The following is a 24,718-nucleotide window of genomic DNA, read 5'->3' on the forward strand; positions in this document are numbered from 1 at the left end:
TCTGTGCACTATCAAAAGAGACATGTAAACACTAAGCCAGCCCCTGTATCTACAATAGTGTACTGCATGCAAGATATGTCAGGGTAATAGAGGCACAAAGTTTGTGGGAATAACCAACCAATAACTGACTTGACTTAAGCCAATCCATGAGATGGAATCCATACCCAACATGACTTGGGTGACTGAGAACCAGAGACTAGATGATAGCCCAGGGAAAACCAAGTAATACTGGTCTAAAAAAAAGAAAAAGAAATGTAATGATAAAATGACTCCTAATGATATTCTGCTATACTCACAGATCAGTGCCTTGTTCAGCCATCATCAGAAAGCTTCCTCCTGCAGCAGAGGAAAACAAATATAGAGATCCACAGCCAGAGAAAGAAAGATGATGGAAAACTCAGCCCTAAATGGGAAGTCTCCATCAAATCCCTCCCCTCAGAGCTCAGGAACACCAAGGAAGAGGAGATGGAAAGAGGCAGAGGGGATGAAGAAAACAAGGCCCTCTAAATCAACATGAACACAGCTCTTACGAACACACACAAACAGGCTGCAAGCACAGGGCCTGCATGGGTCTGCACCCATCTGGTCATCTGGTATATATTATGGCTTCCAGTTTAATGTTTTTATGGGATTCCTGTGTGTGTGAACAAGTGGGTCTCTGATATTTTTTGCCTTCTTTTAGGCTCCTTTCCTTCTGTTGTCTTAGCCAACTCTGAAGTAAAGTTGTTTTATCTTATTATATTTTAATTTTGCTATTTTTTTTTTTTTTAAATGATGACTGAAAACCTAACCACTAGGGTTAAGGTTAACAACTGACCTGTCACATACCTCCTGGGAAAGGGAAAATCAGCTTTCCTCAATAGAGTGACATTGGGTATGTGAACCATTCCAGGGCAGGCCTCATGTTCAGGAGTAGTTGACAAATGTATGATGGACTCCACAGTCTTTTTGTGTACTTTTATTTGGTTACAATTTGGTGGGTTTCGTTCTTTTCTTTTTGGGTATGGTTTTACACTGATTTCTTGTTTTGTTTTTGTTGTTGTTTGGTTTTTTTGAGGACAGGTTTTGTTATATTAGGGTTTTGTTTGTTTTCTGAGAAAGAACTTAAAGTTGGGTGGGTCAGGAAGGGGAGAAGATCTGGAAGGACTTGGGAGAGGGGAAGTTTATGATCAACATATATTTAAATTTAAAAATCATTTTAAATAATAAAGTAATATAATTAGAAAACTAGTATTAAAGATAATTTTGCATAGTACAAATTTAGACATTTACTATCAAAAAAAGGTAAACAGTAATTGAGTTGGCAATGATCTTATTAAACCATATCAGTTACCGGGACCTGGAAGCAAAGACTGAGATCTCTCGATGATGGTATTTCTAGATACAAAGATAATAACACAAGCTGCCTTGTTATTGCAATGGTCCATAGTCTGTGTTAGTCTGCTTTGGTACAAAAAGGTGCACAGAAGAACGTTGTTTTGTTTGGTCTCCACAATTATGATGCAACATCTAGAAAAAGCAAGAAAGGGTCTCTTCCTGAACTTACAGGCAGGTAGCTAACAAGCCTTAGCAATCTTCTTCTCTCTGACCCGCCCCCATGTAACCAAGCCTGGCTCTACATGGCTGGGTGCTGGTATCTGCACGCAGGTCCTTTTTCTTAAGCAGCAAGCACTCTCATACACTCGACCACCTCTCCACCCCGGAGAGCTTCGTTGTTTGCTATTACATTCAGATGGGATAAAGCAACAAGGATAGGAGAGCACATACACAAAAATGAATTTCACATGATCGACAGTTCCAGAATATGAAACTAAACAAAGATCAGCTGGTAAGCATATAAGAAATGGTCTCCCACCAGCTGACTTGAATGCTTAAAGAATACAGTGTGGTGATATTTTGTTTGTGCTCTAACAAATAAAGTTTGCCTGAAGATCAGAGGGTGGAGCTGGCCACTAGTTAACCATAGAGGTCTGGAGTCTGCACAGACAGACAGGAAGTGATATGGCTGGGCAGAGAGAGGAATATAAGGTGGGTAGAGACAGGAGCTCAGCTCCTTAAGTGTGAGAATTTCATAGAGGAAAGAAGTCTTTCTAGTGGCTGGCTCCTCTACTTCTCTGATCTTTCAGCATTTATCTCGATATCTGACCGCAGGTTCCTATTATTAAGACAAATTAGAATTTGGGCTACAATACATGGCTTATCTTTCATGTGAAACACAAAACCTTCAATTAAAGATAGGCATGTTACTAGTGGTATCTGTTTCTGAATGTTCTCAGTCCAAGGATTCACAGTGCAATGATGTCAAATATGTAATTGAAGGGCTACAGAACACACTTGAAAAGTAAGTTGATAGAACATCACGTGAAGCATGACATTCTGAACTTTCCACAGGTGCGTGTGAAAACGCAATGAGAAGCCAGAAGAAGCTTTCTTCAAAGAAATCCAAATATTTAAAACTAAGTAGGTTAGCTACATGAAGGGTTACAAAAAAGCCATTTTAATGGATGAATTGAATCCACATTTGTTCACCAAAATCCTGACAGTCCTTGACACTAATTTTTCTGCTATCACTAAAAAGCAGGTAATTAGACCAAGAGAGGGTGGTGGTGGTGTATGCCTTTAATCCCAACATCCGGTAGGTAAAGACTAGTAGATCTCAGTAAATGTGAGGCCATCCTGATCAATACACTGAGACCCTGTCTCCAAAACAAAAAAAAAGGAAGCAGGTCTTTAAAAAGCTGATAGAAAAATACAGTCCCAGTTTTTAAAAGTCTGTCCCTTCATATTTTAAAGACAGAGTTCAATTGATTCCCATAAAAAGTATTTCTGGATTTATCAAGAGAAGCTGGAAATCAAGTAGAAAACAGAAAAGGAAAGAATCCAGAGACCCAAACCAGCTTTACAGCAAACTCAAGAGCATCTTCCAGCAAGTAAAGAACCATCAATATGCTTAGCCCATTACCAAACCTGGGACAAGAATGGCTCTGGGACTCACTGAAACTGTAAGGTCCGGGGAGGCGGGGAGTGGGACAACTCAAGAACAAGTATTTCACGCTGAAGCAATTATCTGTAGCACTTACAGTGAGTATTTACAAATGTAAACAGTGCAATCTCTCCTGAGAATAAATGCTACCAAAGTACCAATATCCTGGAGAAATTTTTCTTTGGCAAAATTAAGAAAGCTGTATTACGGGAGGAAAACAAAACAAAACACCCCCTTTTAGCTTTTCTGATATGTATTTAAACTGAAGTTATGAGAAGCTCTTATTTTATGGAATAGATCTTAATCTATTTATTACAACTCTATAAACTGTCTTTGCCACACCCGTTAGTGGCCTGCTCCATGGCAGATGATCAAGGGTTTCCTTAAATCCTCTATGTAAAAAAACTGCACACAGCACCAAGATTTCATACAATCTAGAAGGATTTTAGACTCTGAATTTTCTCCACTTTTTTTCTAATAAATGGCGAATTTATCATTTTATTCTAAAGAACTTTAAGTACAGAATACATCATACAAAGCTTGTAATATGTGATATTCAAACTCCAAAAAGACCTTCTTTGATTTCTATGAAAAAGTTTAAATGATGGAAAGTTTTGATGAACATCTCAGGTTTTGATAATTCTGTCCACCTATAAAAAAGTTATGACATTTAAAAAGTATCACATTCAACGTTACTTATGAAACCTTATGTTTTTAAATATAACCTCTGAGGAGTAAACATGAGGACACTTAGACTGAGTTAGCCTGTCTTAATAGGAAATTATAAGTAGTGTATCTATCTATCAATCTGGTGAATCCACACTGTAATAAAGGACTTCTTTTTTTCTACACAAAACCATCAATAATGTATATATAAACATTTTCCTTTCTCTTACCCAGGATAGCTGCCAGTATTTTAATATCAAAGTTGCTTTTTGAGTTTAGAATTATATCCCAGTAAAGTCTATCAGACCATCTTCCTTCTCTTTCTTCCTTTCTAACATTCCACTGATCTCTTCTGTGTTTGGATGGGGCACATATGTGCCACGGGAAGCATGTAGAAGTCAGAAGCTTCTATGACAATCTATGGGAGCTGGTTCTTTCTTCCATGATGTGGGCTCTGAGAAGCAAACTAATGCTGGCAGCAAGCATCTACACCTGTTGAGCCATCTTGCCAGCCCCATCATACAAATCTCATTAAGTAATCTATCATGGGACTCTGGATTAGTGCTTGGGCTTCTTTACTTATTATATTACATAGGAAAAAAATGAATACCTGCAATCCCAACTCTGGAAAAACAAACTAAAATACCACCAAGTAAGATAAAGAAATCTTGACAGTCCTTGACACTAATTTTTTTTTTTTTTTTTTTTTTTTTTTTTTTTTTTTTTTTTTTTTTTTTTTTTTTTGGTTTTTCGAGACAGGGTTTCTGTGTAGCTTTGCGCCTTTCCTGGAACTCACTTTGTAGACCAGGCTGGCCTCGAACTCATAGAGATCCGCCTGCCTCTGCCTCCCGAATGCTGGGATTAAAGGCATGCGCCACCACCGCCTGGCGACACTAATTTTTATGATGCAAGTTTAAGAAATCAATTTCTTGTGAAAAGGACATGGGGTGAAAATCATATTAAATTGATTTTTCTATGAGCATAAGTTAAAAGAAGTCACTAATACTCATTAAAAACTGATGCCAGCGATACTTCAGAAGGGAAAAAACAAACAAACTATAATGACTAATAAGTAGAAAGTGCTTCTGATGTAAGAAATGCTCAGAATGTTCACACTGAAAAGTCGTCAACATTTTGAAGTGTACCTTGAAGGATTGGAGAATAATGATTCAGTTAGGGTTGAGTATTTTTGACTAGTTTAAATCACCTGTACATGAAATTTGCTGAAGTAGTGTCCAGATTGGTAACCTCTTTTTGTTTTTGCTTTTCAAGACAGAGTTTCTCTGTTGTAACAATTCTGGCTGTCCTGTAACTCACTCTGTTGACCAGGCTGGCCTCAAACTCAGAGATATGCCTGCTCTGCCTCCTGAGTACTGGGATTAAAGGTGTGCACCACCACAGACACGCTCATATTGGTAACTTCTTAAAGTTTCCTTTTTTGAGTAGACATTCATATATTACGTTGTCTTTAAAATTAGGTTGCATCTTCTATATGAAAGTATTTTTTATATTTTCTGATTTATATACTAATTTTCTTACAGCTGTTATACAATAGCTAATGTAGAATGTGAGGTTTTTGCAAATGTAACAACTGATAAAATTTTATACTAGTAAAAATATTCTTTTCTGTGTGAGGAGGACACATGTGTGGAGTGTGTGTGTGTGTGTGTGTGTGTGTGTGTGTGTGTGTGTGTGTGTGAGACAGTATGTTTTACTGAACCTGGAGCTCACCTATTTAGCTAGACTGATGGGCCAGGAATCCTCCTATCTCCATCTCCCCAGAGCTGGGATTACAGTCCCTTCTCAAATGCAAGCTAGAGACCTAACACTTAGATAGATCCTAACATTTGCACAGCAAGTCTTTTACCAGCTCAATGAGCTCCCACACCACACCAAAACAGTTTTCAACTGTATTTTGAAAAGTATCCCCCAAAACAAAGACTATTAGAGAGAATTTTTTTAAGTCATAAAAGCACTAACATTCACCTTCATGTATTAATTTGAGAAAAGACTTTTTACCTGGAATATTTTGCACCCATCATCTTAGAAGCTTGTGAAAATCTTACCTAAAGGTGTCATTTGGTAAGAAACACATCGATGTCTCCACAAAGAAATGGCAGATCTCTCTCGATTCTGTAGTTCTTTTAGTCTTTCTGCTAGTCCGCCTCTGTTTAATGAATTATAATATGCTATGTTTAAATAAAAGAAAAAGCACTCATAACAGTTACAGCTTTTATTTACATTTCACACACCCCAAACAGAAACAGATGAAACAGGGAAACCCTTTGTATTATATTCCTTTTCTGGGTATCATTTCCAACTCCTAGTTTTCTTAGGAGGTCTATTTCCTGATTCTCACCAAAGTTGGGCTGCTATTATACTCATAAAATCTGACAGTTAAGTCAGTATGGTTCCCTTTCTACACTTTAAATTTTTCACTCCTTAACTGTGCTGTGCATTTACTACCTGCACTCCTCACTTGGCTGGGATTAGAAAATGCTGCATCCTCTCATGCAAATAGGGTCTCCAAATGTGCAAATATATAAATGCAAAGTGAATAATTCAGAGAGCCTCAGACAAGAATGAACTTGCCAATCTGTTGGTAAGCACAATAATCAAACAAGAATATTATTTGGACTCCTTAAGATCATTTATTATCAGTCACAAACACACTACAAGGATCACAAAATCAAGAAAAGTTAAAAATCAAGTTAGAAAAGGAGGAAAAAGCAAAGCAGGAAAAGGGAGGCAAGGGAGGAAGAAAGGAAAGGAGCAAAGGAAGGAAAGTTCTATGGATTCTTCAATTACTTTCCTCTATCTCATCTACCCACCTCATCTAAATTTCTAAATCTGAAATTTACAAGGTTCCTCTCTCCATTAATTCACACCTAAGAACCTACCACCATCTAGTAGCTTAACTTCTAAAGTGTTTAATCAACCACTTCCCATCCAAAATCTGCTGCTCCCTTCTAACACTACCACTACTTGACTTCCTGGCAGACAGTCTTCACCCAGAACAGGCAGAGGCTTACTGCTCTGTCTCCTACATACAAAAAAAATGCTTGGCACACAAAAGGTCCTCCGTAGGGTTTGGAACAGTATGTTCTAGAACTGGATTACATCACCTGCACCATTAAAATCACTCTAATTTCAAGCACAACAGCCACCCCACACACTCCTTCCTTCCGGGTAACTGAACCCAGAGCCATACACATGTTAGACAAACACTCTATCACTGAGTCAGATTCCTAGTTCCTGGATTTCTGAGATAAGATTAACTGAAGAGAACTCAAGTCTGACTTCAAAATCACCATGTCACCCAGGTTTGTCTTGAACTACAATCCTACCGCTTCTAGTATGGTTAGAGGTGTGCACTATCATATCCAATTACCACTCTCTTCTGAAACCACAACATTATTTGGGGCATTGTTGGATTCAGATTGGCATAACTGTGACTATCTTGAGTTATAATGTCCACCGAGTATTACTAAAGGGTTTCACTTTTGGCATTTCCCACTATGATACAAATAAACTAAACCATCAGAGTGGTATGTATAGATTTATGATTGGCTCCATCAGCATCAGGAATGTGCTTGATGTCCATGATACTAGCTTCATATTGGCCATGTCCATTTTAGCCTGGATGAGGTCACTTCTGTCTTGACCATTTAATAAGCCCTTTTCCTTTGACTCAAATGACACGAATCCACTGGTCTTCCTGCTGTACACAACCAAACTTCTGCGACTATGTCACGACCTATACTCTGTGTAATCATGGACCTTTCTTGTTCTTTGGTCTCATACACTTTCCAAGGTTTTTGGATACTAGGAAGTGGTTTTTCTAGAATGGGTATATAACCTTGTGCCTTATTTATAAAAACAGGAGAATGGATATACATTTTCTCAGAATAATGCATGCATCCCATTTGTCTCTGCAAATATTATTTCTGGAAATACTGTTCTCTGCAACTACTCTAGGGATGAGAGCCTTTCATGACATAATCAGCTAAGTCTCTTCATCCAGAGTGAGTTTGGGCATCAGGTCTTTTGTATGTACCACCCACATTTTAGTCACTGCTCTCAGTTTGCTGTGGAAACAGTGTTAATAGACCCCATAATCCTCACAACTGTGTCTTCTTCCACTGTGGCACATTCTCCCAGGAGTTCTCTGTCCCTTTTAGTTTAAGACACTCCTGGACATGAGTTCCTTCTTACTCTCATTGTTTTTTTTGTCTAGGGACAGGACATTATTTTGTTTCAATTTAAAACAAAGACACCTTGTACAACTTGAGGTTGTGACATGTCTCTATAGGCTCCTGAATAAATCCTGCTTGGTTCACAAAGGCCAGCCACGAACTGATACACTAATAACAAGCATTTTCATCCACCCTGGCTCTCCTCGGCCATATGAGGTATTTTTATCCATCAATCAAGGCTCTCATATTTTCTTGCATTTTTAAGCATTAATTTGGCCACTTTCTCTAACCATATTCATGTCATAAAGGTAAGATAATGGACTAACATTTGTTATATTTAATAATGAAACAGTGATTTCCCCTGTCACTATCTAACTAAGCACCTAGAACACTGACATTGAATAAAACCTGATAAGCCAAACAACATACTTCCACTAAGGAAAGCAGCATGCAAGTTAGTCATGACCAAATCCACTAATGCTCCACTTGAATGAACAACTTCATAAACTGGCTCCCAAACAGGCTTACAAATTGTCTATCAAAACCAGAATTTTATTTTGTCAATTTTCTTTCTCAGTTAAACAAATATTTTAAAATTAAAGTCTCAGTCGATATTTTAAAGACAGAGAAGAACTGAAGAACAAGAAATTACAAAGATGATTTAACCTTAAGAGCTTCTTCTTTGTTGCTGAATTTTCTGGAGTCTTGGGAAACTTGGCTGTATATTTCTGGGGTGTGCTCAATACAGGCTCAGTTGAATTTGCCCCTGAGTCAGTCTGTCTGTTCAAAGACTGTCTTGCATCTGATTTAAAATCCATCTGGTATTTGTGAGGGGATTCTGAATCAATGAAGAGGGCATTCTCCGGGTCATCTTCTTTGTCACTATCTGATGAATACTCCACAATTTCTGTAGAAATTGGCTGGAAAAAATTAAAAGAGATGTAATTAAATATTCTTCATTTAACCCCACATGCATATATGGCTATCATTGTTTTGACAAAAAACTTAATACTCAAAAATAAAGACAAGAATATGTTAAACTAGTTGTGAGCCAGGCATTGTTTTATAGACTTCATCAAAATCAACTCAAGTGTTTTTTTATCATCCTGCAGCAAACTAATGGCATGTACCATATGTACTGGAGTCTCTAATGTACGCTAGAAACATACCTGGAATCTAAAAGCAGTCAGTATCTGACACTCATTGAAATAAAAGATTATTTCTTAGATTTTAAATTTTAACAAGGAGATAACATTCATTATTTGTCATGAACCAAATAAAAAGATACTGTCTCTTTAAGTACAAAGCATTTTAATTCAGCAATGGAGCCATTAAGAGCAAATATGAAAACTTGCCTTTTCTGGCATAATTCCAATATATTTTCTAGAGTCCAGTTAGAAATCTTTAACACAAACAGGGATTATTTAAGAATGAGTAATTGCCTAACATTTCTTAAAATATTTCTTCCTGGTTTTATTCAAATTTCTGAACTTATAAAATAAGATTATTTTTAAAAGTAGATCAGAAAACCAAAATTTGCATCATAGGGCCATCTTGTAGAATCTAATACTTTCTTTTGATGCCTTCTGTCTTTGCTCTGACACATACTAAGTGTGCTAGATTTTAATGCCAACTTGACACAGGCCAGAGTCATCTGGGAAGAAAGAACATCAGCTGAAAAACTGCCCTCATGAAACTGGCCAGTAGAGCATTTTCTAATTAGTGATTGATACAGAAGCACCCAGCCCCTTGTGGGTGGTACTACTCCTAGAAGGTAGTCCTGGGAGAGTAAAAAGAAAGCGCGATTGAGCAAGCCATAAGCAGCATTACTCCATGGCCTCTGTATCAGCTCCAGCCTGCACATTTCTGCTTGAGTTACTGTCCTGATCTCCTCAGATGATGTTTGTGAGGGGGAAGTGTAAGGGAAATAAACCCTTTCTTCCCCAAAATACTTTTGGTCATGATGTTCTGTTAACAGCAATAGAAAGCCTAACTAAAACAACTTAGGATTTCTAAACATGATGAAATTTTATTTTCATATACTTGGTTTTACAGGTCAGTTACATGTTGTTCTAGTTTTACTAATAATTTATCCTTCAACATTTTAATTTTGTAGATTTCAGCAGCCTTAAATTATTTACAATTTATACAAAATATAAATTTATTAAAAGTGTACTTCATCATTAATTGAATGGGACTTTTAAAAACAATTATTTGAAATATATGTTTGTGCTCCATCCTGAGGAGCTCATCTATTTTGCTGGATTAATATGGACCACACATCCCTGGTAATACAGGAGGCTTTTGAGTAAAAGCAGGAAGCAGAATGTGAGCATGTATGTGCATTGTTACTGAAGTAGCTAGAGTTTGCTAATGTGCACAGCTTACTGCACTGGGTCTTTTCTGAAATTATATCATTAAGTACATGTGAAGAGTCTTTAAAATGATACTATCCAGTCCTGTATCATCTAAGAAATAGTTTTGGTAGGTACCGTCACAGTTTTAAGAAAGAAAGAAAGAAAAAAAAAGGAATGGAAAGCATGACCCTAGTTCCTTTCCATCCTTGCAAGTCTAAGCCTAAATCATGCCAGCTACATACTTATCAATGAATTAATAAGCACTAGGAATACATGCTTTGCTCACAATACTGCTTCTGGATAAATATTAAAAATAAGCCACAAAAAGAACCAGAGCATTTTTAAACTGAAAATGATGGTTCATGATACCTTTTATACTACTTGAGAATTACATATCTAACTAATTTTATCTTTTTCTCATGAGACACCCCTCCCACGCCCATGAGGACTGAGCACAGAGTTCTCCATCACTTAGCTACACTCTGTGCAATCTTTTCATCAGAAACTCCCCACAACCCAGGTACACTATGAACCATAATCTGCCACCCTCGACCTCTGAGTAGCTGCGATTTCAGGCCTGCACTCTCACGCACGGCTGAGAAATTTTCTTTAGAATAAAGGTTTTCATTTCATCCTATATCAAGATCTCTCAACCTCAGTTCTATTGCCAGTTGGAGCTAAGACAATATGGAGGTCATATGCTGTAGAGTGTTTAGTAACATCCCCGCCAAACCCACCATCTGACAAGAGCACAAGTACTACCCGTAATAACAACCACACGTCCAGACACGGCCTAATGCTCCCTGGTGACAAAGTATCCTCAGTTGAGAACCACTATCCTAGAAAGACACTGTTTGTGCCACAGACTCATAGGCAAATGTGAAGAGGATTCAAAGTACATTGGAGGCACGGTAGAGGCTGAACCTGATTCCTTATAAAGCACTGCAAAAGAAAGTTTACTTTGGTTCCAAAACCACATCAAGAGCAACCCTCTGTGGCCTCTGCATCAGCTCCTGTCTCCGGGTTCCTGCTGGGTTTGAGTTCCTGTCCTGACTTCCTTCAGTGATAAACAGTGATGAGGAAACATAAGCCTAGTAAACCCCTTTCCTCCCTGACTTGCTTTGGTCATGGTGTTCTATCACAGCAATAGTAACCCTAAGACATCATGTATAGGTCTTTAATTTTTGCTCCAATGATTGACATGTCTAGTTTTTTGTTTGTTTGTTTGGGTCTTTTGTTGTTGTTTTTGCTAGAACCACCAATGCTATTTATAATAGTTTTGTGATACAGCATGAAAACTGGTATAGTAGTACCTCCAACATTGTACTTTATACTCAGAGATACTTTAGTTATCTGGGGTCTTCAGAGGGTTCCTGTGAATTTGGGGATTTTTATTGGGATAGCATTGAATTTGCAAGTTTCTTTTGGTAGGGTGGTCGTTTTTTACAATAATTCTACCAAGCCATGAGCACTGAAAGTCTTCTCAAGTTCTAGTGTCTTCTTTGATCTTTCTTTAAAGTTTTCATAAAGCAGTCCCTCATCTTCCTGGTCATATTTATTCCTAGATTATTTACTTTATCTTATTTTGATTCCATTTTGAAGGTGAATGTTTCAAAGGTCTCTTTCTCGGAATGATTGTTTTGGATATACATAAATGTAACTGATTTCTATAGGTCAATTCCATGTACTAACACTTCTGAAAGTGTAGATCAATTCTAAAAGTTTTCTGGTAGAATTTTTTATTTCTTTTGTACATCATATTCAAATAGGAATAATTTTACTCTTTCCAGTATGTATCCCTTTAATTTCCTTGTCTTGTCTCTAACTAGTGATCCAAGCACTATATTGAAAGGGACTTGGGATAATGAAAACTTTGCCTCATTCCTGACAATGGATTGCTTTGAGGTCTTCATTATTTAGGCTGATGTTAGCTATGGGTTTGTCATATACAGCTTTTATTTTGTTACAGTATGTTCGTCCAGTCCTACTCTCTCTAGGACTTCTATAATGATAGGATGGTGGATTTTGTCAGAGGCCTTTTCTGTGTCTACTTAGATGATCATTATTTGTCTTTAAGGCAGTTTAGATGGTTTATTACATTTATTGAGTCACATATGTTGAACCACTCTTGCTCTGATTTTATTATTTCTTGTCAACTATTAGATTTGGGTTTGGTTTGGTCTTATTTTTCCAAATTGCTGAGTTGCACCATGAAGTTATTTGTGCTCTTTCTGATGTTTTAATATAGATGTTTGGAGCTATAAAACATCCCTCTCAGTACTGCTTTTAATGTGTTCCAGAGGTTTTGTTGCTCTGTACTGTCACTTTCACTTAATTCTAGGAAGCCAAAATTCTTCTTTTTTGACTTGTTCCTTGACTCAAACATAATTCTGACTGAAGTAACCCAGACTGAGGAAGAAAAATGTCACACATTCTTTCTCATTTCTGGATACAGGCTCTTAATCTTTATTTGCATATATAACCTGCAGTAACTGCAGAAACCAGGAAAGGAAAAAGGATACATAGTGGGAGAGGTCAGGGTGTTACTCTAGAAATGAGGCTAGTAGAATACAGGAGCAAGGAAAGAAAAAAAAATGGAAAACTGGATTATCTTAACAGGGTAGGGGAGAGGAAGGCAATGCAGAGGGCAAGGAAGGGAGGTGGGGTAAATAATATAAAGGAAGCTTGAAAAACCCACAGGGTTTTTCTTTATGTTTACTTTAAATATATATATGGACACATATTCATAGTTTAAATGAAGTTATACTGCCAGGGGTGATGATGCTCCCCCAAAGGAGCCATAGATGATCTAACAAACCCAATCCCAAGAATGGGAAACCAGTCTTCAAGTTGTTGAAGAGAGTCTAAGAGATGCCTACCTATCCTCAGCTAAATCACCACAAATTACAAAATTTCCTTATGAATCATTTTAAGAATAAGAGATGATTATTTCTAATATATTAGAAACAAAAAAATTGACATATCAAAAGCTTAAAAGCTATCATCAATATATAAGAGAACATACACCATATTTGTCTTTGTGGATCTGGGCAACTTTTCTCAAAAAGACTGTTCTTAGTTCCATCCATTTACCTGCAATTTTCATAATTTCACAGAGTAGTAATGACAAAGCATCTCAAAGTAGTTTTAACTTGCATTTCCCTAATGCCTAAGGATGTTAAACTTTTTAAAAGTGTTTCTCAGCCATTTGTGTTTCATCTTTTGAGAATTCTCTTAGTTCTGTGCCCATTAAAAAACAAAAAACAAAAAAACAAAACATACAAAAAACCTTTCTTTGATGGTCAATTTCTTTAATTCTCTATATATTTTAGACAACAGCCCTCTACCAAATGTATAATTGGTAAAGAACTTTTCCCATTCTGTTACTTTGGCTGAATGATGGTGTCTTGTGCCACACAGAAGCTTTTCAGTTTCATGAGGTCCCATTTATTAATTGTTGGTTATAGTGCCCGTGCTATTGGTGCCCTGTTCAGAAAGTCTTTTCCTGTGCCAATGAGTTCAGTTCAAGACTATTCCCCATTTTCCCTGCTATTAAATTAAGGGTATCTGTACTTATGTTGGATCAACACTTGGAGTTGAGGTTTGTGCACAGTGATAAATATAGATATATTTTCATTCATTCAACCATCCAGTTTGACTAGCACCATTTGCTGAAGATGCTGTCTTTTCTCTAATGTGTATTTTTAGCTTCTTTATCAAAATCAGGCACCTGTACCAATGAAGATTTATGTCAAAGTCTTTGATTCCACTGATTAATATAACTGTTTTTTATGGCAATATCATGTTGTTTTCATTACTATAGCTCTGTAGTAAAATTTGAGGAAAAGGTGATATCCCCAGCAGCTCTTTTATTATTCAAGACTGTTTCAGCTATTCCCTTTTGTTGTTGTTGTATTTCCATATGAAATTGAAGAGACTATTTTTCCAATTTCTGTGAAGAATTCTGTTGAATTTTTGATGGTGATGGCACTGAATCTGTTGATTGCTTTGGGAACAATTGCTGTTTTCACCATATTAATTCTATCCAATGAGCACAGGAAATCTGTGCATCTTCCCATGTTTTCTTTAATTAAAAAAATTCTAACTATAATTCTTTCACATGCTTGATTAGAAGTAACCCAAGACTTTTTGTACTCTAGACCATTGTGAAGGTATGTTTCCCTGATTGCTTTCTCAGAATTCTGTCATTTCTATACAGGAAATGTACTGGCTTTTTTGTGTGTGTGTTAATTTTGTATCCTGCTACTCTGTTGGGAGTGCTTATCATCTATATCCAGTTTCCTGGTAGAAGTTTTAGGGTCTCTTATATATAAAATTGTATCTTCTGTAAATAAAGATACTTGGACTTTTTCCTTTCCTATTTATGGCCCCTTGATCTCCTTCAGTTGTCATATTGTTCTAGCTAAGTCATTGAGGACTATATTAAATAGATAGGAAGAGTGATCATCCTTATTGTTTATTCAGGTGCAATTACTTTGAGTTTCTCTCCATTTTTGTTAATGTTGGATGTGGGCTTACTGTAAATTGCCTTTATTCTGTTGGTGTTTGTCCCTTGTATCCCTAGTCTCTTTAAGACTTTTATCTGAAAGGGATGCTGGATTTTGTCAAAGGCCTTTTCTGTATCAAATGAGATAATTGTACGGTTTTTGTCTTTCAGTCTGTTTATGCCATTTATAGCATTTATTGTTTTACACATGTTGAACCATGGATACCATCTGGAATAAAGTCAACACGATCATGGTGGACAATGTTTTTGATGTGTTCTTGGATTTAGTTTGCAAGTATTTTAATTGAGAATTTATACATCTATGTTCATAAGGAATATTGATCTATAATTCTTTTTTTGTTGTTGAAACTTTTATGGTTCTAGTGTCAGGGTAGTAGTGGCCACAGGCAAGACAGTTTTGTAGCCTGATCTGCTTTAGGGGGGTCCCTTGGCGGTAGGATCAGAATCCATCCCTGGTGCATGAGCGGGTTTTTTGGAGCCCACTACCTATGATAGGACACCTTGTGCAGCCTTGAGGCAGGGGGAAGGGCTTGGACTTGCCTCTACTGGATGTGCCTCCCCATGGGAGGCCTTGCCTTCTTGTGCAGGTGAGTGGGGGGGGGGGGGGGGGTTGGGAGGGGGAGGCTGAGGGGCGGAAGGATGGAAGAGGGGGATCTTTGGTGTTGTAAAATGAATAAAAAAAAATTTCTTAATAAAAAAATTTGGAAATGTTCCTTCAATTTCTCTTTTGCAGAATAATTTAAGTAGCATTAGTGTTAATTCTTTGAAAATCTAGTAGGATTCTGTGCTGAATCTATTTGGCCTTGGGCTTTTTGATTGGGAGAATTTTAATTACTGTTTCTATTTCCCTAAGGGTTATGAAGCAGTTTAAATTGATTATTTGACCTTGTTTTAACTTTATTAGGTCATATATATCAAGAAATTCACCCATTTCTTTTCAAAAAGGAATCTGGATTTCTTCAATGTCTGTTGTAATATTCCCTTCCTCAACTCTTATTTTATTAGTTTGAATCTTTTCTCTCCATTTTCTGGTTAATTTCACTAAAGGTTTGTCAATGTTGTTGATCTTGTCAAGGAACCAATTCTTTATTTCACTGATTCTTTATATTCCTTTTTGTTTCCATTATTTATTTCAAACCTGAGTTTGTTTCTCCCTTCTCCTCTTTTTGGCATATTTCTTCTTGTTGTTCTATAGCTTTCAGGTGTGTCATTGAACTACTAATCTGAGATTCCTCCAGTTTTTAATATAGGCACTCTGCATCATGAACTTGCCACTGTGACATGCCTTCAAGTGTGTCACATGGGTTTGGATATGCTGTGTTTTCATTTTATTTCGATTCTAAACAGTTCTTTATATTCTTCTTAATTTCTGTCCTGACTCTGTTTTCATGCAGTAGTAAGTTGTTCTGTTTCTATGAGTTTGTATACTTGCTGCTGTTTCTGTTGTTTTTGAAATCCAAGGTGGTCAGATACGATGCAGGGTGTTACTTCAATGTTCTTGTATCTGTTAAGACTTCCTTTGTGTCCAAGTACGTGGTCAATTTTAGAGAAATTTCTATGAACTGCTGAGAAGAAAGTATATTCTGGAACTATGATGTCTGAAGTATTTCTTGATATAGATATCTTGTCTGGTCTTTTCTGGGTGAGTATTCTGTTTTGGTTGCTTTGCCCACGCTGGATCCTAGACACTTTTGGTAAATGGGAAAAACAGAGTGTTTCTATGGGTTAATGGAAATGGTGTAGGCTGAGAGAATAGCAGGACAGAGCTGGGGGACCCTAGGACTGAACCAAGAGATTGAATCCCCAACGAATGGAAGTAAGGTAGGAGGAAGAGTTCCTGTAAGCAGGTTGCAGCAGGAGTAAGCAGAAGTCTGGAAAGACTAAAAGGAAGAAAAGAAAGTAGTAAAGAAAATTACCTACCTATATCTCAGCCTAGTGTTGCCACTAGGGATCCCATCCCTGGTTAAAAATATTTCTGCAAATCAGCAGCTAGCACAAAGGAATACAGAGGGGCTAGAAACAAAGGCTGAGCAATTCTACACAATAGCTTTTTTAAAAAAGAAAGAAAACAAAAGACAACAACTGCTAGCAAGGATATGGGAAACAGGGAACACTCATGCACTGTTGGGGAAAGTGCAAACTGGTAAAACCTCTATAAAAAAACCAGTGAGCTGTTTTCTTTAAAAACTAGGAGCAAGTCTTCCATATGACCCAGCTATTCCATTCCAGGGCATATATCTAAGGAATTTAAGTACCTACTACAGAGACATAAATTCAACCATGTTCACAGAAAACAGAGAAATAGCTAGATGTTTATGAGCAGATAAACGGATAATGAAAATGTGGTACCTATACTTAATGAGTTTTATTCAGCTACAAGGAAAGAGGAAATTTACAGATCAATGCATGGGGCTGGAAAACATTATCCTGAGTGAAGTGATACATGTGCAGAAGAAGAAATGCTGAATACAATAGAGGATACTAGAAATTAACCACTGACAGGGAAGGGGAAAAATCTTATGGGATGGGGAATAGTAGAACACAATTAATATGAAGGAGAAAGGGGAAATTATGGGTTAGCAGGTTTCAAAACTTAGAGAGATGACAGTGTACGGCAGAGGCATGGCAGGAGGAGAAATAACTAACGCTAAGTATATTTTTAAAAGCTATACGGAAACCTACTATTTTATGAGTCTCTCTCTCTCTCTCTCTCTCTCTCTCTCTCTCTCTCTCCCTCCCTCCCTCCCTCCCTCCCTCCCTCCCCATATTTAATTAAGAGTTTAATTAGAGTTACTCTATATAAGGGACAATGTTCCTCCCAGAAACCACAGGTTGCCAAATGAAAACCTAGTTCCAGGCTAAGGATACCTTCTCTTGAGTTGTTGGTTAGGAACGTCCTTCAGATCCTTCTACTGACCTATTGCCATTGCTCTACTTTCCCACCAGAACTTAACTCTAAGACAGTGCTGCTGAAGACACCACTAGAGTCACAGCACATAGAAAATCAAGTTGGTACTGACCAAGAAGCTTCCTCTTTGGTGGCTACCCTTTACAGTACTGAAAGATGCAGGGTAGGTTATGGAGGATGACATTAACAGGTTTATACATCTGTGAACCTTGTAAACTATTAATAATGACTAGCATGGCAAGATATGTTTATGGGTGTAATAATGGCACAAATATTACAGGAATAATCAGCTGTTTCCTGAATGGATTTAAGACCCAGTACTTAGAAGGAAAAACATTTCTGGTATAAATCTGGTCCCTGGTACATGGCTGGGGATGTTAATAGGCCCCAGGACTGACCTAACTATTCTGTTAAATTAATGTCAAACTTCCTCCTAAATTCTTATCTCTATACCCATAGGTTAGTGTAGCTCTCTGTCTCAAAACTCATCAGGGAAGTTTCATTGAACAATGAACAGAGATGAATAGTGAAACTCACAAGTAGAGAAAAGAACAAGTATCTGGAGAGTCCTGGCCATAAACAGAACATCAATAGAAATGAAGGACAAATACTTTTAAAACTGTTTAACATCTTTAACTACCATAGAAATGCAAATTAAAACCACTCTGATAATTGGAATCATGGCTTAATTAATAGAGTGAAGACTTGGTTTAATCCCTAATCCTGCAAATCATGGTCCTGCACAACTGTAATACCAGAACTTGGTAGCTAGAGGCCTGAGGACCAGAATCCCAAGATCATTTTGTTATCCAGCAAGTTCCAGGGCATCTGAGATTAATGAAATTCTGTCCCCAAAACAAAATGATAAAATAACTTCTAAAAATATTTTGAGATTCCATATTAACTGAGTCACAATAGCTACTATCAAAACAAAAATATTGGTGAGAACATGGAAGAGGACACTTATTCAGCGTTGTGTATGGAAATTGGTAAAATTAATGTGGAAACTAAAAATAGAATTGGATCAGCAAGATGGGTGAGGGCATAAAGGCTCCTGTTTTCAATCTTGATGACCTAAGAACATCTAAAACCCACATGGTAGAAGAGAGCTAACTCCCACATGCACATGAAGGGTTTTAAAAAAATACTTACCATATGATTCAGCTATATCATTCCTGAGTAAATATATAATGAACACTATATCTAATCACAAAGATGCTTATACATGAGTTTATTCTTACTTGATAGCTATCAAATGATAAATATATAATGAAAATGTGGTGTGTATGTATGTATATATATATATATATATGAAATTTTAATCAGCTATAAAAAAATGAAATTTGCAGGAAAATGATGAAACTGAAAAATGTGATACTAAGTTAGATAACCCAAACTCAGAAAGACAGATACCACATGTTCTCTATCATATGCATATCTTACCTGCTAGTTTTTATTTGTTTACATTTTGATGGGAGTGATTAGAAGACAGCAAGAAACTAACAAAAGGACCTATAAGAAGAAAAGAAAGAAACTCTAAGAAGTGTGACTGTAATAAAACACATGTGATATGAAAGTAGTGAGGAAATAATAGGGCATGGCTTAAACAAACAGGGAGGAAAGGGAAATAGAGCAGAGAAGGTGGTCGAGAAAATCAACCACAAATAAGGGATGAATATCCCTTCTTTGGAAATTGCTTCAAAGCTGAGATGAAGTATTAGGGGGAAGCTTGTTGCTATTACTGCTGTTTCACTGGGTGACAGAACCATAAGACATAAAAAGGTTGCATGATATTTTAGAGTGGCAAGCTATTAAAGGAAGATAAAGCTGGATTTGGCATCACTCACAAGTCAAGAGGTCCTTAGTTGTAAGGATTGACAGTGTAAATGGTCATAGTTGATATTTTGGAGACAAAATTCATTGGGAATTTAATTGCCTATAATCTAGAAGATACCAGTGATACTAGAAAGTTAAGTAAGCAGAGGCCAAAGACAGAGTGGAATTAAAAACATAAAAGGGGATATGTGTGCTAACTTAAAAAGCTACCTAGGACTGTCCTAGCCAGATCTGCATGAAATTTTTTATTTAGGCCCTTGAGTAACTTGATATTTAAGAGGTTTTCCTCTACTTCTCTTGAGGTTTTGACCCAGAAGCAGGTCTCACAAAGAATGGTGCATGTGCCTCTTTATTCTTCAGTAAGCGTATCCAGATTCCTCTGGCCTTGAAAGACGACTCCTGCTAGAGTTTAAGTTCTGTTGCTGTGTCTTTATAGCACCTACTGTGGCCTTCCATGTAGACTACAGACTGAGACAGAGAATTGTGGCAATCACTTATGCAGCTGAGATTCTCACTGGCTAAAGGAGTTCTTGAAAAATGGACCAGCCCAAAAATGTCTGTTCCAGAACTGTGACTACTACTCTAGTGTGTTAATACCAAACTGAATGCCAGGTATGTCTTGGATTCTATTTGTGTTATGTTTAAAGCTAAATGAAGGACCCAACACTGGTTCATTCCCTTCCTTGTGATGGAAACAAAGGCAACTTTTCTGATCAAAGTCTAGGCTCTACCTACATTCTGTTAGCGTAAGCCATTGGTATGGCAGGCGAGTATGGTCTCAGGGCCTTCTTTTCCATCCTGTCTAACTGTGTAATAGAATATGAGAATCTAGAATGGTTAGAGGAATTAACCAGGTCTTCTATGGCCAGAAAATACACTTGAAGAGACACCTTATCTATCAATACTGAGTTTCTTTATGAAGATATCCAACAATTAGATACATTAAGCAAACTTGATATTTGCTTATAGATGGAATTAAATGCATGCAGAATGATTAAAACAAAAAGGATAACTGTCAAGAAGCTACACTGCAGGAAAGCTATGGCTATTTAAAGAAGCAATCACCTTGAAATGAGATTGTGCCTTTTATACAAAGAACATATATATCAAGAACAAAAACAGTACCTTTCAGGAAGAAAGGTCAGTCCCTTGTAGTAAAGGTATGTAAGTAAAAAGAAAGCAAGTAGGCCCCTGATACAGTATCACACCACATTTGTTTTGTTTTTTATTTTTTAATAGAAGTGAATATGAAGTTATAACTCAAGATAAGTAATGATGTCGGCCCAGAAATACTCCAAAAGATCTCCCTGAGATGTCTGAGATGAATTCTCCAAACTGAACAGGGTCCTGTAGGACACTAAAGGCTTAAGAGAGGGAGAGAGCTTATAAAACAATAGAACTCAAAAAGATCATTTCTGAAAAAGGAAATGGGAATCCCCACAAGGCTCACAGAAATGAGCCTGCGATCTTCTTAATGTGGAAGAGTTTTAATTATTGATAGATGACCTTATAGCTTACAAGGAAAGGGACCTGACAGTCCAAACAAGTTCTGGCAACATTTTACACAATGGGAGTTTTAAAAAGGAATCAATCTCCTGGATTAATATGGGCAGATGATCTCAGAATAGTAGAAGTACAAACTTGTAAGAATCACTATGGAAATCAGTGTGGTGGTTCCCCAGAAAGATGGGAATTGATTTACCTCAAGATCCAGCAATAGCACTCTTGGGCATATACCCTAAAGATGATCCATCCTTCCACAGAGACACTTGCTCAATCATGTTCATTGCTGCTCTATTTATAATAGCCAGAAATTAGGAACAATCTAGATGGTATGCAACAGAAAAATGGATTAAAAAAATATGGTACACCTATACAATGGAATATTACTCAACCATTAAAAAAAATGATATCATGAAATTTGCAGGCAAATGCTTGCAACTAGAAGAAAAAATCATCCTGACTAAAGTATCCTAGACTCAGAAAGATGAATATGGTATGTATTTGCTTATATATGGATATTAGCTGTGAAGTCAAGAATAACCAAGTTACAATCTTTAGAACCACAGATGGTAGGTATATAGTAAGGTTCTAAAGGAACAGATCTCGATAAGAATGGGAAGTAGAATAGATACCTATGGATAGATTGCGGGAGGTGGGGGGCTGGAATAGGAGGATCAAGTGAAAAGAGGAGATAGGGAGGGGTTTGGGGAAGGACTAAAGGAAGAGGCAGCTAATAAAGGAAGGCATTTGAGGGGTAGTATAGAAACCTAATACAGTAATATGAAGGCAAACTAAATGAAATCACCAAATAATGCAGGAGACAGAGCTCTGACTGGCCTGTCACCAAACCAGGCTTTCAATACAGGGATTTGGTTTACATTTATTTGAGTTGTTGGCCAAAGGGACCCCATGGGAATCTCCAAACAACCCAGGCTCTTGCCAAGACTATAGGTTGCTTTCCACAAACTGTAGCAAGGCTCCATTTGCTGAAGACAACACCAACATAACTCACTGAACATGGAGATATCAAGCTGGTGCCTACCTAGAGCCTTCACCCCTAAATTCCAGCATCTTTATTACAGAAATAAAGAATATTCTGCACACTCTAAAAAGACAAACATAAACACCAAGCCAGCCACAAAACCTTTATCTATAATGATGTACCACCTGCAAGATATGTCAGGGTAAAAGAGGCACAAAGCTTGTGAGAATAACCAACCAATAACTGACTTGCCTTAAGCTCACTCCATGAGATAGAGCCCATACTCAACATGACTTGGGTGACCAAGAACCAGAGACTAGATAGCCCAGGGGCCTGGGGAAAACTAAATAATACTGGTCTAAAAAAGAAAAATAAAATGTAATGATAAGGGCCAGGCAGTGGTCGTGCATGCATTTAATCCCAGCACTCCGGAGGCAGAGGCGGGCAGATCTCTGTGAGTTCAAGGCCAGCCTGGGCTACAGAGTGAGTTCCAGGAAAGGCTCCAAAGCTACACAGAAAAACTCTGTCAAAAAAAAAAATGTAATGATAAAATGACTCTAAATGATATTCTGCTATATTCATAGATAAGTGCCTTGTTCAGCCATCATCAGAGAGGCTTCCTCCTGCAGCAGATGGGAACAAATACAGAGACCCACAGTCAGACATTATGTAGAGAAAGACCTTGGAATTCCTAAACGGGACGTTTCCATAACATCCCTCCCCTCAGAGCTCAGGGAACACTGCAGAAGAGGAGATGGAAAGAGTGAGTGTGTAAGAGCCAGAAGAAGGAGGACACCAAGAAAGCAAGTCTAAATCAACAAGAACAAAGCTCATATGAACTTACAGAAACTGAAGCAGCATATACAGGGCCTAACAGATATGCACTAGGTATATATATGGCTTCTCTGCATATATATAGGACTTCCAGTTTAGTGTTTTTATGGGACTACTCATGTACCAACAAGTGGGTCACTGGTTCTTGAGCCTTCTCTTGGGTTCTTTTCCTTCTCTTGGTTTATCTTGTCCAACTTGGTTTTGTTTTATCTTAGAATATTTTATTTTGTTATATTTTAAAAACATGAATGATGCTAGGGGGTGGTGGAACATGCCTTTAATCCCAGCACTAGAGAGGCAGAGGTAGGTGGATCTGAGTGTAAGGACAGCCTGGTCTACAGAGCAAGTTCCAGGATAGCCAGGGCTCTGTTATAAAGAGAAATCTGTCTCAAAAGTAAGTAAGGCAGACAGACAGACAGACAGACACACACACACACACACACACACACACACACACACACACACACACACACAGAGACAGAGACACAGAGAGCCTAGCCACTAGGGTAAAGGTTAACAAATGGCCTGTCACTGTTACCTGCTAGGAGAGGGGAAATTCCTTCTCCAACAGAGTGACATTGGGTACATGAACCACTCCAGAACAAGCCTCATGATCAGTAGTTAACAAACATATAATGGACTCCATGGTTCTCTGTCTCTCTGTCTCTCTCTGTCTGTGTGTGTGTGTGTGTGCGCGCGCATGCTTTTATGTGGTTACAGTTTGATGCTGGGTTTGTGTGTGTGCACGCTTTTATGTGGTTAGAGTTTGATGCTGGGTTTTTTAGGAGGGGTATTGTTCATTTATTTTCTTGGTTTTGGAGGGTTTTGTTGTTGTATCTGGGTTTTTTTTGTTGTTTTTTAAGAAAGAATTGAAAGTTGGGGGTTGATAAAGAATATGATCAAATATATTTTAATTTAAAAATTGTTTTAAATAAGAAAAAAAAGAAAATGTACATCAGTGCTTGCTGTATGTTATGCTAGAAGCTTTAAACAAAAAATATATGCCCTCCAAATTTTCATAGGCTTTAGAAAATATAAATTTCATGCCATGTTTGAGAATTTTTAAGTCAAAAATCTACAATGTAAACCTGTGGCATGAATATTTAGAATTATATATACTAACAAATTAAATCATTTACATTATAAAAAACAAAACTGAATTTGATAAAGACAAACAAATATTGAAGAAAATTCAAACTGAAACAAAGATGGAATTTGAAAAAAAAAATGTTGTTTTTTTTTTGTTTGTTTTTTTGAGACAGGGTTTCTCTGTGTAGTTTTGGTGCCTGTCCTGGATCTCGCTCTGTAGACCAGGCTGGCATTGAACTCTCAGAGGTCTGCGTGGCTCTGCCTCCCAAGTGCTAAGATTAAAGGCATGCGCCATCGCTGCCCAGTGGAATTTAAAAATATAACACAACTAAAAAACTCAGGATAAAGCCTTGCAAATAGAATGGATTAAATACAAGATAGAGCAATTAGACCACACAAGCAAAAACTGTGCAGGAGGAGGAAGAGGAAAAGGAGGAGGAGGAGGAGGAGGAGAAAATAAATAAGAAAGAAAGAAAGAAAGAAAGAAAGAAAGAAAGAAAGAAAGAAAGAAAGAGAGAAAGAAAGAAAGAAAGAAGAGAAAGAAAGAAAAAGAAAAATGCAGGAAATGTGGGACACTATGGAGAAAAACAAATATTTAATAAGCATAGATTTAAAAAAAAAATAAGAATCCTAGATTAACAGGATACACCAGATCTTAAACAAAATCCTAAATTCCTAAAGCTAAAGCTAGGTATGTCCATACAAATACAAGAAGCAAACAAAACACCAAGTCATTAAGATTAGCAAAAGAAAACATTCCCCATACCATATCATAATTAAAAAACTAAATACACTAAATAAAGAGTATTAAAATCTGCAAGAGAAAAAATACAAGT

The 24,718-nt window shown here is 37.2% G+C and overlaps 1 protein-coding gene across 1 annotated transcript in view; it reads right to left on the reverse strand.

The window, feature by feature from the left end:
* Spidr (scaffold protein involved in DNA repair) overlaps positions 1–24,718 on the reverse strand; it is a 300,139-nt gene that overhangs the window by 194,377 nt on the left and 81,044 nt on the right. Inside the window, exons 6-7 of the mRNA XM_059276854.1 lie at positions 8,512–8,765; positions 5,716–5,816 (exon numbers count right to left, since the gene is read on the reverse strand). Coding sequence (XP_059132837.1) covers positions 5,716–5,816; positions 8,512–8,765 — 355 coding nt within the window. The remainder of the gene's footprint in view (positions 1–5,715; positions 5,817–8,511; positions 8,766–24,718) is intronic.

Source organism: Peromyscus eremicus, chromosome 12 (assembly GCF_949786415.1).
Source record: "Peromyscus eremicus chromosome 12, PerEre_H2_v1, whole genome shotgun sequence".
Classification (NCBI taxonomy): domain Eukaryota; kingdom Metazoa; phylum Chordata; class Mammalia; order Rodentia; family Cricetidae; genus Peromyscus; species Peromyscus eremicus.